Source organism: Microcaecilia unicolor, chromosome 5 (assembly GCF_901765095.1).
Source record: "Microcaecilia unicolor chromosome 5, aMicUni1.1, whole genome shotgun sequence".
NCBI lineage: Eukaryota > Metazoa > Chordata > Amphibia > Gymnophiona > Siphonopidae > Microcaecilia > Microcaecilia unicolor.
The window spans coordinates 23,468,675-23,482,729 of record NC_044035.1 but is presented as its reverse complement, the minus strand read 5'-3'; the positions used below and the strand labels follow the sequence as shown (position 1 = coordinate 23,482,729).

Here is a 14,055-nt window from a genome sequence, read left to right as displayed (position 1 = left end):
ACCAATAACTTGGAAGGTGGCAAAGTACCTGGCAGAGTCCCATAAAGTACCAAGATACCATGTCTTAACCTCAGGAATAAGCACTAGCTTTCCTCAGGTCTGCCTTAATAATAATGTATGGACTTTCCCTGTAGAAATTTGCCCAAACCTTTTTTTATACCCAGCAATATTAACTGTTTTTACCACTTGCTCAGACAGTGAGTTCCAGAACTTAACTTTGAGTGCAAAAAATATTTTCTCCTATTTAAGTGTGCTACTGTGTAACTTCTTGGAGTGTCTCGTAGTCTTTGTGCTTTTTCATAGAGTAAACAATTGATTTGCATATACCCATTCCACTACATTCAGGATTTTTTAGACCTCTGTCTATATCTCCCCTCAGCTGTCTCTTCTCCAAGCTGAAGAACCCTTCCCTCATACGAGTCATGCCATCCTCTTAATCGTTTTGGTTGCCTTTCTTTATATGTTTTCCAATGATCTACACTTTGTTACATACCTTTCCACTATTCCAGGACCTGTGGGATAGTTGTGTCTATCAACCAGCAGGTGAAGATAGAGAACTGAAAACTGAGCTGAGACATATCTGGCTTGGCAAACAGTCCAGCTCCTCAGTATTTTTTTTTTTTATCTCTAGTAGGTGGATGGATGCACTTTTCAGCCTCTGGTTCTGAGTGATTTGCTCCTGGTCCAGTTGGTCAACGGGTCCCCAGTTGAGCTTTGTAGGTGGCTTGAGTCTGCAGAATCATATCTGGAGGTCTTCAGATCCCCTATCTCTGGTGCCCTGCGAATTTATTTCTCTCCCTTCACATGTCCCCTGTTTCCTGTGGAGCTCTCCTTTACAGCACAACAACCTTTAAAAAAAAAGAGGAGAAGGAAAGAGGTTTACTGGAGAGCGTGGGGCAGAAAATCAGTCTGGTTCTTTCTCATCTGGGGTAAGACTTGTGGAAGCTCTGAGCTTGGAGGGAGCAGCCGGTAAGTCCGGCTAAACTTTGACTCAGAACCACTTGGAGAGCTGCAAGTTCTACGTGGTGCAGGAGAGGGGTCGTGACTCACTTCTTGGGACTGCATGTGAGAGGATGAAGATTTGATCATTGTTACCTTGTTTCAAGCTCAGAAATGATCTACATCAGTGGTGTATTCGAGGTTGTTGAGGACATTTGAGGGCTGGTTTTCTGAGCGCGGACTTTGTTCCTTCTTTGCTCAGATCACACACATCCTAGTGTTTCCCCAGACAGGCCTTCAGAAAAGATTGGCGTTGGGTTATCTGAAATTCAGGTTGTGGCTTTGGCCTGTTTCAGGAGCTGACTACAGAAGACATCTCTTTTGGCTCACCTGGATATTGTTTGATTCTTGCAGGGAGTGGGTCGCTTGCAGCATCCTTTTCGTATGCTGTGTCCAGAGTTGAACCTTAATTTAGTCCTTTGGGGTCTGCAGAAGCCTCCTTTTGAAACAATCTGGAAGGCCTCCTAGAAAGATCTTATGTTAAAGACAGCGTTCTTGGTAGCTGTTGTGCCAGCACATAGGGTTATGGAGCTTCAGGCTCTCTCTTGCCGGGATTCCTTTCTTCGCTTTTCAGAGATGGGGGTCTCTCTGCGCATGGTTCCTTCCTTTCTTCTGAAAGTGGTATCAGCATTTTGGTCCTTTCACAGAGTGGACAGAGAGGCTCCATATTCTTTCTTGGAGCTTCTTGATGTGCATAGAATCCTCATTAGACATCTGGAAGTCATGAATGAGTTTCACAGATTGGACAGACTATTTGGACTTTTTGGTAAACAGAGGCTTAGCCTTTTGGCTTCCAGGCCCACAGTTGCTAGATGGCTGAAGGAGACTATCATGTCATCTTATTTGCTTGTGGGGAAGCAGGCTCCTCAGGCCTTGCAGGCTCATTCTATGAGGCATACAGTAACATCCTGGGTGGAGACTACCTTACTGTCTCTGGTGGATATTTGCAAGGCAGCATTTGCAGCGTGCTCGGAAGCCAGTTTTTGGCTTTGGTCATCGGAACAGCATCACCAGGATCCCACCTACCCTAGGGATAGCTTTTATACATCCCACAGGTTTAAGTAAATACTGACATGCTGGATTGGACGCCTAGAGAGGTATATCTCAGCTCAGTTTGAGTTCTCTGTCTCCACCTGATGGTGATGGGGACAACTATCCCACAGTTTCTGGAACAGTGGAAAGGACTAATGGAAAGAAAATGATCAGATAAGACCTAATTTCTCCTTTTTTGAGCTGCAGTGACCAGAATTGCACACAGTATTCATAAGAACAGAAAAATAGCCATACTGGGTCATACCAGTATCCTGTTTCCAACAATGGCCAATCCAGGTCACAAGTACCTGGCAGAAACCCAAATAATAGCAGCATTCAATGCAATCAATCCCAGAGCAAGCAGTGGCTTCCCCATGTTTGTCGCAATAGCAGACTATGGACTTTTTGTCCAGGAACTTGTCCAAACCTTTTTTAAACCCAGATACACTAACCACAATATAGAGGCATTATGACATTCTCTGCTTTGTTCTTTATTTCTTTCCTAATAATTCCTATCATTCTATTTGCTTTTTTGGCTGCTGCTCCACACTGAGCAGTAGATTTCAGTGTATTGTCCATGATGATCCCTAAATCCTTTTCCTCAGAGGTATAGCTGTAACTTGGGTTATTCTTGCCAGTGTCCGTTGCTTTGCACTTGTGCACATTAAAATTCATCAGCCATCTGGATGCCTAGTCTTCAAGACTCCCAAGATCCTCTTGCAATTTCATGCATTCTTCATGCCATTTAACAACTTGGAATAGCTTTCTTATCATCTGCAAATTTGAACACCATACTACTCATTGTTCTCGTTTTCAGATCATTTATGGATATGTTAAAAAGCACCAGTCCCAGTACAGATCCTTGTGACACTCTAGTGTTTCATGTTTTATTTACATCTGATATACCACTAAGGGGAATTAACCGTCATATCGGTTTACAATAAAATATTTATTTTATTTTAGCATTTATATCCCACAGTTTCCAATTAACATTGTTTCATTGTGGCTTACAATGATGAAATGATGAAATATTTCTGTAGAAACAACAGTTATAGAGGCATGTTTTCAAAGCACTTAGACTTACAAAGTTACATAGGTTACTATGTAATGTTTTAAGTCTAAGTGCTTTGAAAGTGAGCCCCATAGTATAAGAAGAAAGGATAGCAGATGGTATGTCTTCATGCTTCAAACCAGAGCCCAGTACATCGACTGCCATCACTAAGGAGCTGTTTGAGATTTTATCAAGCAAAAGACTATCTTTTAAGCGGTTCCCAATCCACAACAGAACATTGCCTCCCATCCCATATCTCAGGAGTCTCTTGTGAGGGACTATTAAAAGCCTTCTGAAACTCTAGATACACTGCATCAACTGGCTCACCTTTATCCACATGCTTACTTACACCTTCAAAAAACATGCAGCAAATTGGTGCAGTTAGACTTCCCTTGATGAATCGTTATTGACGCTTTCCCATTAAACCAAGTTTGTTTATGTGTTCAGTAATTATACTTTTTTTTTTATAGTTTCTGTTATTTGTCCAGCACTGACATTGGGCTTGCCAATCTGTAGTTTCCTCGATTACTCCTGGAGCTCTTAAAAAAAAACAAAAACATGGCATTACATTGGACCACCTTCTAAACCTCAGATACTGTAGATGATTTTAATGGTAGGTTACAGATTGTCAATAGTAGATCTGCAACTTCATTTTTTACTTCTTTCAGTACCTTGAGGTGTATACCATCTGGTCCAGGTGTTTTGACACACTTTAATTTGTCAATTTGGCTTATTACGTATTCCAGATTCATTGAGATTTTTTTCAGTTCCTCCATATCATCACCCTTAAATATCATTTCTGGCATAGGAGGCGCCCTTACAGTGGGGGAAATAAGTATTTGATCCCTTGCTGATTTTGTAAGTTTGCCCACTGACAAAGACATGAGCAGCCCATAATTGAAGGGTAGGTTATTGGTAACAGTGAGAGATAGCACATCACAAATTAAATCCGGAAAATCACATTTTGGAAAGTATATGAATTTATTTGCATTCTGCAGAGGGAAATAAGTATTTGATCCCTCTGGCAAACAAGACCTAATACTTGGTGGCAAAACCCTTGTTGGCAAGCACAGCGGTCAGACGTCTTCTGTAGTTGATGATGAGGTTTGCACACATGTCAGGAGGAATTTTGGTCCACTCCTCTTTGCAGATCATCTCTAAATCATTAAGAGTTCTGGGCTGTCGCTTGGCAACTCGCAGCTTCAGCTCCCTCCATAAGTTTTCAATGGGATTAAGGTCTGGTGACTGGCTAGGCCACTCCATGACCCTAATGTGCTTCTTCCTGAGCCACTCCTTTGTTGCCTTGGCTGTATGTTTTGGGTCATTGTCGTGCTGGAAGACCCAGCCACGACCCATTTTTAAGGCCCTGGCGGAGGGAAGGAGGTTGTCACTCAGAATTGTACGGTACATGGCCCCATCCATTCTCCCATTGATGCGGTGAAGTAGTCCTGTGCCCTTAGCAGAGAAACACCCCCAAAACATAACATTTCCACCTCCATGCTTGACAGTGGGGACGGTGTTCTTTGGGTCATAGGCAGCATTTCTCTTCCTCCAAACACGGCGAGTTGAGTTCATGCCAAAGAGCTCAATTTTTGTCTCATCTGACCACAGCACCTTCTCCCAATCACTCTCGGCATCATCCAGGTGTTCACTGGCAAACTTCAGACGGGCCGTCACATGTGCCTTCCGGAGCAGGGGGACCTTGCGGGCACTGCAGGATTGCAATCCGTTATGTCGTAATGTGTTACCAATGGTTTTCGTGGTGACAGTGGTCCCAGCTGCCTTGAGATCATTGACAAGTTCCCCCCTTGTAGTTGTAGGCTGATTTCTAACCTTCCTCATGATCAAGGATACCCCACGAGGTGAGATTTTGCGTGGAGCCCCAGATCTTTGTCGATTGACAGTCATTTTGTACTTCTTCCATTTTCTTACTATGGCACCAACAGTTGTCTCCTTCTCGCCCAGCGTCTTACTGATGGTTTTGTAGCCCATTCCAGCCTTGTGCAGGTGTATGATCTTGTCCCTGACATCCTTAGACAGCTCCTTGCTCTTGGCCATTTTGTAGAGGTTAGAGTCTGACTGATTCACTGAGTCTGTGGACAGGTGTCTTTCATACAGGTGACCATTGCCGACAGCTGTCTGTCATGCAGGTAACGAGTTGATTTGGAGGATCTACCTGGTCTGTAGGGGCCAGATCTCTTACTGGTTGGTGGGGGATCAAATACTTATTTCCCTCTGCAGAATGCAAATAAATTCATATACTTTCCACAATGTGATTTTCCGGATTTAATTTGTGATGTGCTATCTCTCACTGTTACCAATAACCTACCCTTCAATTATGGGCTGCTCATGTCTTTGTCAGTGGGCAAACTTACAAAATCAGCAAGGGATCAAATACTTATTTCCCCCACTGTACATCCTCCTCAGTAGAGACCAAAGCAAAAAATTCATTTATGGCCTTGTCCTCCCTGAGTGCTCTTTTATTTCCTTAATGAAATAGCAGTCCAGCTGACTCTTGCATGGGCTTTCTACTGCTGATGATCCTGACAAGGTTTTGCTGTGAGTTTTTGCCTCTACAGCAAACTTACATTCAATTTTTCTTTTAGCCTTTTTTTAACAATGCCTTGCATCTAAATTGCCAGTGCTTGTGTTGTTGGGGGAGACTAATGTAATTCTAAACAGGGGAAACAATCTATAATAACAATTCTCACCTGGAAACATTCTGAAGCTCACTCTGTGGGAGGGAAACACTGAAGGCTAGGCTCTCAGCTCACTCACTCTCACTCATGCACCACTCACTGACACTCATAGACCCGCCCTCAGCCACGCCCCTTCCAGACATAATTCGCGACCCCAGCGTTCTAAATGAAGCCTCCAAACTGGAAGTGTGAGGCTCCAGAGATATCCGTTTTGCCCCTAGCTCAAAAACGGAAGTGTGAGACGTCCTGTGCCCCGCCCTCCCCTCATAACGTCATCACGAGGAGGGCGGAGCCCATTCCAGGAAACGAGATGTCCCCCTGCCCACATCTTCTAATTCTCACCCTCATTCTCACCCTCAACGTACTATGAAGCAAGTGTGAGGCTCGGAGATGTCCTTTTTGTCGATCGCGGCGGCGAAACAACACGATGACATCACCGGTGGGGCGGGGAAGGCGCAAGCCTCAGAGAATCGGCAACAACAAAAAAAAAAGGCATCCTCAACGCCGGGGCAGGGAACGCAGTCACGCAACGCGATGATGTCGACAGCGGCCCGGGGAAGGCACAAGCCGTGCAGAATCGCCAACAGCAGAAAAACAAACCTGTCACGGGCGACCGAACGACCCAAACAACTTGCGTCTGGAAGGTAGGGGGGTTGAGGAAGAAAGCTGCAACTAAGATGACAGGAAGGAAAAGGAAAACCTTGCTAGCGCCCGTTTCATGCTCTTCGGAAACGGGCCTTTCTTACTAGTTTATTGGAGGAGTGGCCTAGTGGTTAGGGTGGTGGACTCTGGTCCTGGGGAACTGAGGAACTGAGTTTGATTCCCACTTCAGGCACAGGCAGCTCCTTGTGACTCTGGGCAAGTCACTTAACCCTCCATTGCCCCATGTAAGCCGCATTGAGCCTGCCATGAGTGGGAAAGCGCGGGGTACAAATGTAACAAAAATAAAATAGATACTATTGGAGATTCTACATGGAATGTTGCTACTATTGGAGATTCTACATGGAATGTTGCTATTCCACTAGCAACATTCCATGTAGAAGGCTGCGCAGGCTTCTGTTTCTGTGAGTCTGACGTCCTGCACGTACGTGCAGGACGTCAGACTCACAGAAGCAGAAGCCTGCGCAGCCACATTGGTGATCTGCAAGGGCCGACTTCTACATGCTAGTGGAATAGCAACATTCCATGTAGAATCTCAAATAGTAGCAACAGTGGAGGAGTGGCCTAGTGGTTAGGGTGGTGGACTTTGGTCCTGAGGAACTGAGTTCGATTCCCACGTCAGGCACAGGCAGCTCCTTGTGACTCTGGGCAAGTCACTTAACCCTCCATTGCCCCACGTAAGCCGCATTGAGCCTGCCATGAGTGGGAAAGCGAGGGGTAGAAATGTAACAAAAAAAAAAAATAATACTAAAAATATGTAAGATGTTGATAAGTGCAAAATATCAAGAAGACCAAACTGACTCGTCACAATCCTGCATTTTGACGTGGCAAGCACCGAGATATTCCATTCTAGTTGATAGTGCAAAATTGTTAGCCAGTAAGTGGCAGTACAGGGATATTTATTTATTTATTGCATTTGTATCCCACATTTTCCCACCTATTTGCAGGCTTAATGTGGCTTACATATCAGCTAATAAATCACACTATAGCACCATCAAAAAGTAATACATACCAAAATGATGAAACAAAAACATGTAGAAATTAGATCATTTATGTGTCAAAAAAGACAGCATAGGAGCTTTTGTGTTATAATTTGGGGGCTGACTTCTTCTTTTTTCATTGGTCCTGTTTTCTTCATTCAGATCCTTTGTCCATTTTTTGAAAGATGTTCTTTTGGCTCTAATAGCCACTTTCATCTCATCTTTTAACTATGCAGGCAAACGTTTTGCCTTCCTACCACCTTTTGTTGATATGTGGAATACGACTAGTTTGGGCTTTCAATTTGGACTTTTTAAACAATGTCAATACCTGATTTAAACTCTTAAACTTTGCAGCTGCTCCTTTTAGCTTTTTTTTTTTTAAATAATTTTCCTCATTTTATCATAGTTGCAGTAGATTTCATTAGTGTCTTCACTCCAGTTATTATCTCAAATTTGATCACCTCTTACACCAAGTCCTGCATTCCACTAAGGATCTAGGTCTAAAATAGTCCCCCCTTGCCAGTTCCTCAACAGAGTAGTCATTTATTCATCTAGGAAATTTACTTCCCTATCATTTCCTGTTGTCATTTATTCAGTCAATATTGGAGTAATTGAAATCATCACTTATTATAGTGTTGCCAAATATGCTAGTTTCCCTGCTTTCTGCTAACATTTTATCTATCTGTAACGTCTAGCCTGGTGGTCCATAGTATAGCCCTACCAATATTCTCTTTCCTCTCACACATGAAATGTCTGTCTATGAGGGTTCCATGTTACTAACTTTGTGAGACCCCGGGTGAGGTTTCTAAAGTGGCCCTCGAAATAACCCAGCCAGACAAGGTATGGAAAGTTGAAAGTAAATGTTTTTATTCACCTGAGCCCTGGGACCTGTTAACCTCACAGGCCAGGAATTTCAGATGCAACAGTTTCTCTGGGTTAGTAACAGTATTCTGGCTAGCAGGCCAAGCAGTCTGTGGCTTGTGGGGCGGCCCCACCCCAGACACAGCCTGTAAGTTCTCAGGTCTTCTGAGACTCTGGTCTGGCTCCAGCCAGACCTCAGCAAGGGTTTGCAAGTCTTAAAAAGAAACAAAGTTGGCTTAGCTCAGCCAGGTCACAGCAGCTAAACATATTCAGTGAAGGCACAGACAGCTTCAGTTCTTCCTTCCCTGGGCCTCCTTAACCTTAGCCTAGCCATGACCTTATTCTTGGGCATCCCAGGCTTCTATAAGTTTCATCTGTTGCCACGGGATACTGCCCGTGGACGTATAACCAAAGGGATATGCCCCTTCGGAGCCAGCTGAATTTCTGTCCTTTGGAGTGGAGCTGCTTGAAGAACTTCTTTCAGGTATTTTTCTTGTTTTTATTTGACTGTGGGCAAGAGGAAAGGAGTAACCAAAGGACCTAAATGTCTTGACTATATAAGGTACAGGGCCTAATGGATAATTTCACTGTCTCTCAAGAGAAAGTTTCCTGTAAAGATCATGGTGCAATTCCTAAGAGCATTGTGAGCCCAGAGGCCCTGTCCTTAAGTCCTGATAGTCGCTCACCACCTAAGCCACCCAATATTTCTTCGGGCTCTCCCTCTCTTACATCCAGTCCCTTGTTAGGTGAGGGTGTAAGTAGTAGAGAAGTATTACATCAAGAAGAGCCTGAAATATCTCCATCAAGAGTTTTGGCATTGAATAAAGCTCTTCCAGATTCTTTGGTTGAAAGCTCTGTTGCCTCTATACTACCCCCCTAAATTATCTTTGGAAGCTCTTTGGGAGACAAGTTGTCTGCTGTTACCCCGTCTAAGGAAGTCTTTAATGTGGAATTGTGGAGACTGATGTCAAGAATGGAAAGTTACTACATTGGAGACTGAAATTAATATACATACTAGGAGTTTGCATGAACAATCTTGGAAGACTAAAGTTCTGTAAGAAGTCAACGCCCCCTTGATTAAAGGGAATAATTTGCTAGAGAATAGGCTAGAAAAAGTAGAGCACCAATTATGAGCCAATAATTTGGTTTTTGAATTTTCCATACAATAGTATGATTTCTCCATATGACATGTTGAAATAGTATGTGGTAAAGATCCTATCTATTGACCAATTTTCCTTTCCATATGTTTCAAAAAAAGTTTTATATTCCTGCATGCATTAAAAATATTTCTGGTGGAGGAATTGAGGAGGTAATAGAAGTGGACCTGTCTACAATGTTGGAAACATCAATTCAGGAAACCACCTTGAGAGCCACCTTGATGGTGTCCTTTGAAAATGGTGAAGATAGATGTGGTGCAGGAGGTAATGGTGCTGGGGCCATTAATAACGTGATCAGATTTCATATAATATCTGGAGTAAATACGCATAGGAAATCCAATACATTAGCATTTAATTTTTCAAACAGGAGATTGATAAAATGAGGAGAATGCAGCTGCATCTCTCTTTCTCGGAGCTAGAGATGGCTTTCAATTCAGTACCACTATCGTTCTCTTACCCGCTTGCTTTTGAGTGCATATTGAAGAGCAAATGTTGATTAATTTGGATGCTGTCATAGCATATCTTTGGCTCTTTTCCCTGCTTCGGTAAAGCTTAAATTTGAGTCATTTGGGATTTATTTTTTTCAGTGCCAGGATAATGATATTTTAAAGCAAAAGACAGTCACATTCCAAATGTGAGAAACTTGGGAAGCGTCGTTTTCTGTTTAGAGAGAAGCGTGTCTTCCACATGAAGATGAACAGAAAGTGGTAGACAGTGGAAGCCAATTTAATTAGCAGAAGGTTGTTGGTCTTTGTTCAGACTCACTTTGTAAGCTTAATTGTTTTTCTCTCCTGTCTCTAGTGTTAAATAACCTGATTTATGCTTTGTTTGGTATTCTTTTTATTCCAGAACGTTCTCATAAACACCTTACGTTATATTAGTGGGAACAATATGAATCTATTCTAAATATTTTAATGCACTTTCTCATAAACAAACACCGTACATTACATCAGTGGGAACAATATAAATTTATTCTAAATATTTTAATGCACAAAAAGGTTCTGAAAGCCCTGTATGAATTAGTTTTCACTACTCTTGCATTTGCTGAAGAAATGTTTTATCAAACAGTCATCATTTTGAAGTTCAGATTTACTTAAAGCCACAGAGCATAAAATGCTGGCAGTTCAGTGACATTCGTGGAAACCTTAGAAACAAAATCCTTCTTTCACATGATATACAAACTGCAAGATGGTGTCAGCGTGATCTTTTGGTTTGCTGCTTGGATAATATCCTGTACATGGAAAATAAATTTGATATTGAATTTGGGTTTTATTACATGCCTCTCCAAACCTGTGAGGGGGGTTTCAGTGAAGGTACTGTAGATGGGTTTGTGTCACAGATTGCTTATAATGCAGTGTAAAGTATGGTAAGGATTTATATTTTTTTGTATTTATTTATTGAGATTTATTAATCATCTTTATTAAGAGATTCACCATATAACAGAAATAAGAAAAATGTCAGTACAACACAATTGATTCCATAATAGACAATGTAGAAGAACATTCAAATAATATAGGTATGATACAATGTCAACAGTGTAATTTTCAGGTACCATGAATTAATGGCAAAATTAATGCACAGTAATTGCAAAGTCTTTGCAATTTGTTGTTTAACATAGATAAATGTTCTTTACCATGTGTTAACTGAACATCAGATAACATTCTATAGTTAACTATGGGGTTCATTTTCAAAGCACTTAGACTTACAAAGTTCCATAGGTTAGTATGCAACTTTGTAAGTCTACGTGCTTTGAAAATACGCCTCTATGTAACTTTGTAAGTCTACGTGCTTTGAAAATATGCCTCCAAGTCTCTTGACACAGTTAATACCACCTTATCTGCTTTATTAATGCAGAGTCACTATCTGTGCGGTAATTGTAAGACACACTTCTTGCCCATGCTGTGTTCCCTTCTGTGTTACATGATTAATGTAGGAATTACCACACATTAGAACATGCAGTAATTCCACTGTTTAGCAACTAACATAGCTTACTATATAGGATTGCAAAATGGTACTTTGACATGGATTGGCCACTGCTGGAAACAGGATACTGGGTTTGATGGATCTCTGGTCTGTCTCAGTATAACAGTGCTTATGTTCATATGCACTACTTATGTACACATGTAAGTATGTATAAAAAAAACCCAAAGAGCCCATTTACTAAAGTGTGGTAAGAATTTTGCACTTAAAATGCATTAGGTGTCAAAACTAGCAAGTGGTAAATTTACTGCACAGGGCAAACACACTTACCACTTACTGGCTCCCTATCCGTTTCCATATAAAATTCAAGCTCCTATTACTGACTTATAAGTGCATTCACTCTGCAGCCCCTCACTACCTCTCCACCCTCATCTCTCCCTACACTCCCTCCCAGGAACTCCGTTCACTAGGCAAATCTCTCCTGATTGCACCCTTCTCCTCCATCGCTAACTTCAGACTCCGTTCCTTTTGTCTCACTGCACCTTATGCCTAGCTCCATCCCTGGCCGCCTTCAAATCCCGGCTTAAGGCCTACCTGTTTTATACTGCTTTTGACTCCTAACTTGTCACTTACTCGTAACCTTTATCTTGTTCTCCTCTCTTCAATAATCCCTTTCCCTATGTGTCCTTCTGTCTGTCTTAGCCTTATCCTTATTGGTCCTATCCTGATTGAGATTGTAAGCTCTTTTGAGCAGGGACTGTCTTTTCTTCATATTCATTTGTGAAGCGCTGCATACGACTGGTAGCGCTATAGAAATGATTTATAGTAGTATTTGAAGCAGTAGAGGCTAAAGTGATTTGCTCAATGTCATTGGTAGAGGTAGAATTTGAACCCTGGTTTCCCTGGTGTCAGCCTGCCACTCTTAATCACTCCTAATATCAGTTTAAGGTACCTTTAAGTAAAGTTTGATTGGACGTTTCTCTTCCGCTGTGATCTGTTTTCTTTGTAGCACTGAGGTGCTGATGCCCCTCAGGTCACCGTATTCCATGAACAGGAAAGCAGTACATCATTTTCTCTCTAATGATTCTGTAATTATTTTTTCTCTTTCATTAACCAGAAATTAGTCCTGACTAATAATCAGTTGACCATTCTTCCAAGAGGGATTGGTCACCTTACCAACCTGACACATCTTGGTCTTGGAGAGAATCTCCTCACACACCTCCCTGAAGAAATTGGTAAGAGCCCCCTAAACTATCATCCGCAGAGTATAGAGTATTCTAGTTGACTGCGGGACTTGAGCTGATGGGATGGGCCTGACCCTGGCTCTCAAGAACTTATGGGATGGGGTGATATGGGTTCAAATACAAAGTGTGAAAAATAGAGACCTGGATTTAAGCTTCCTTTTGTGGATTGCCATCACATCATGGAGGTGATGCAATTTACGTGTGTAGGTAAAAGTGGGATGTTTTAACCACGGAAATACAAATCCTGGAGACAAATATCTTAAAAAGCTTCTTTATTGATGAAAAGACTCGACACAACTGTTGTGTTTCGGCCTGCCGGCCTGCATCAGGACTCTGCCCCAATGGCGTGACGTATATGAATCTTAAATGCCAGAAACGCAATTTGGTCCATGTCCTGAACCAAGCGAAATGTGATTGGCTATATACAGAAATGGTCTTGAAAAAGACCTTGCTTGATAAACTTGCTCGTAGCGGGTCGCTAGAAGCATAGCATAAACATAGAAAAGGTGATGCAATTTACACCATGTGGCAAGGAAAGAATGAGACTTGATTTGCAAGCACCTCTGAAAAGGTTAGCTTTAGAGACTTATCTCTGAGCTCTTGGCCAGTAAAGAAGGGACCAAGTACTAGCCACTCACCTTGCAAAAAAAAAAAAAAAAAAATCCAAAATTGTCCTTGGTGGAATAGTGCATTATCAAGATTATAAATGTTTGCACTGGCAGAATGTCTTGCTGATTCTACATAATGTTTTTTTTTTTTTCTTTGTTCATATAATTTTATGTAGGTACACTGGAGAATCTAGAAGAGCTTTACCTGAATGACAACCCCAACTTGCACAGTCTGCCCTTTGAGTTGGCGCTCTGCAGCAAACTGTCAATCATGAGTATTGAGAACTGTCCGCTCAGCCACCTCCCACCTCAGATTGTTGCCGGGGGCCCCTCCTTCATCATTCAGTTCTTAAAAATGCAGGGCCCTTACCGTGCCATGGTCTGATCCAAGTTTGATGTCCCAAACACTGTACAAAACACGAACTGCATTTATTAAGACTGTGTTATGTGTTTCCGCTGATAGAGGAATCATAGCCATTTAGATTTCTTTTTCTTCTGCAAAGAAAATGCTTGTCTAAGTTTCCTTTGCTGAATTTGATGGATGGGTGTTCAGTGAGTAATCCAGAAATGCCAATTATTTTGAAATCGATTGCCAACAAACTCAGCAGTAATCACAGCTAAGCGAAGGAATTGATATTTTAACACTGTGTGATCAACTTTAAGTCTCCACACATTATAGAGGACTTTTGGTCAGATGTACTAAAGATTTTCTCCCCTTTTGTGTCCGTAGAGGAAATGCTCAGTAAGTCCTCTACTGTATTTGATGCATCTTGTCACCTGTGCACACTCCTTCCTTAAACTCTTTAGTATCCAGGACCCTAATCTTTAATTTTCTTTTAACTTA

At 41.9% G+C, this 14,055-nt stretch overlaps 1 protein-coding gene across 1 annotated transcript in view; it reads left to right on the top strand.

The window, feature by feature from the left end:
- LOC115471047 overlaps window positions 1-13,596 on the top strand; it is a 248,630-nt gene extending 235,034 nt beyond the window's left edge. The window contains exons 17-18 of the mRNA XM_030204716.1: window positions 12,477-12,594; window positions 13,388-13,596. Coding sequence (XP_030060576.1) covers window positions 12,477-12,594; window positions 13,388-13,596 — 327 coding nt within the window. The remainder of the gene's footprint in view (window positions 1-12,476; window positions 12,595-13,387) is intronic.
- The last annotated feature ends 459 nt before the right edge of the window (window positions 13,597-14,055 follow it).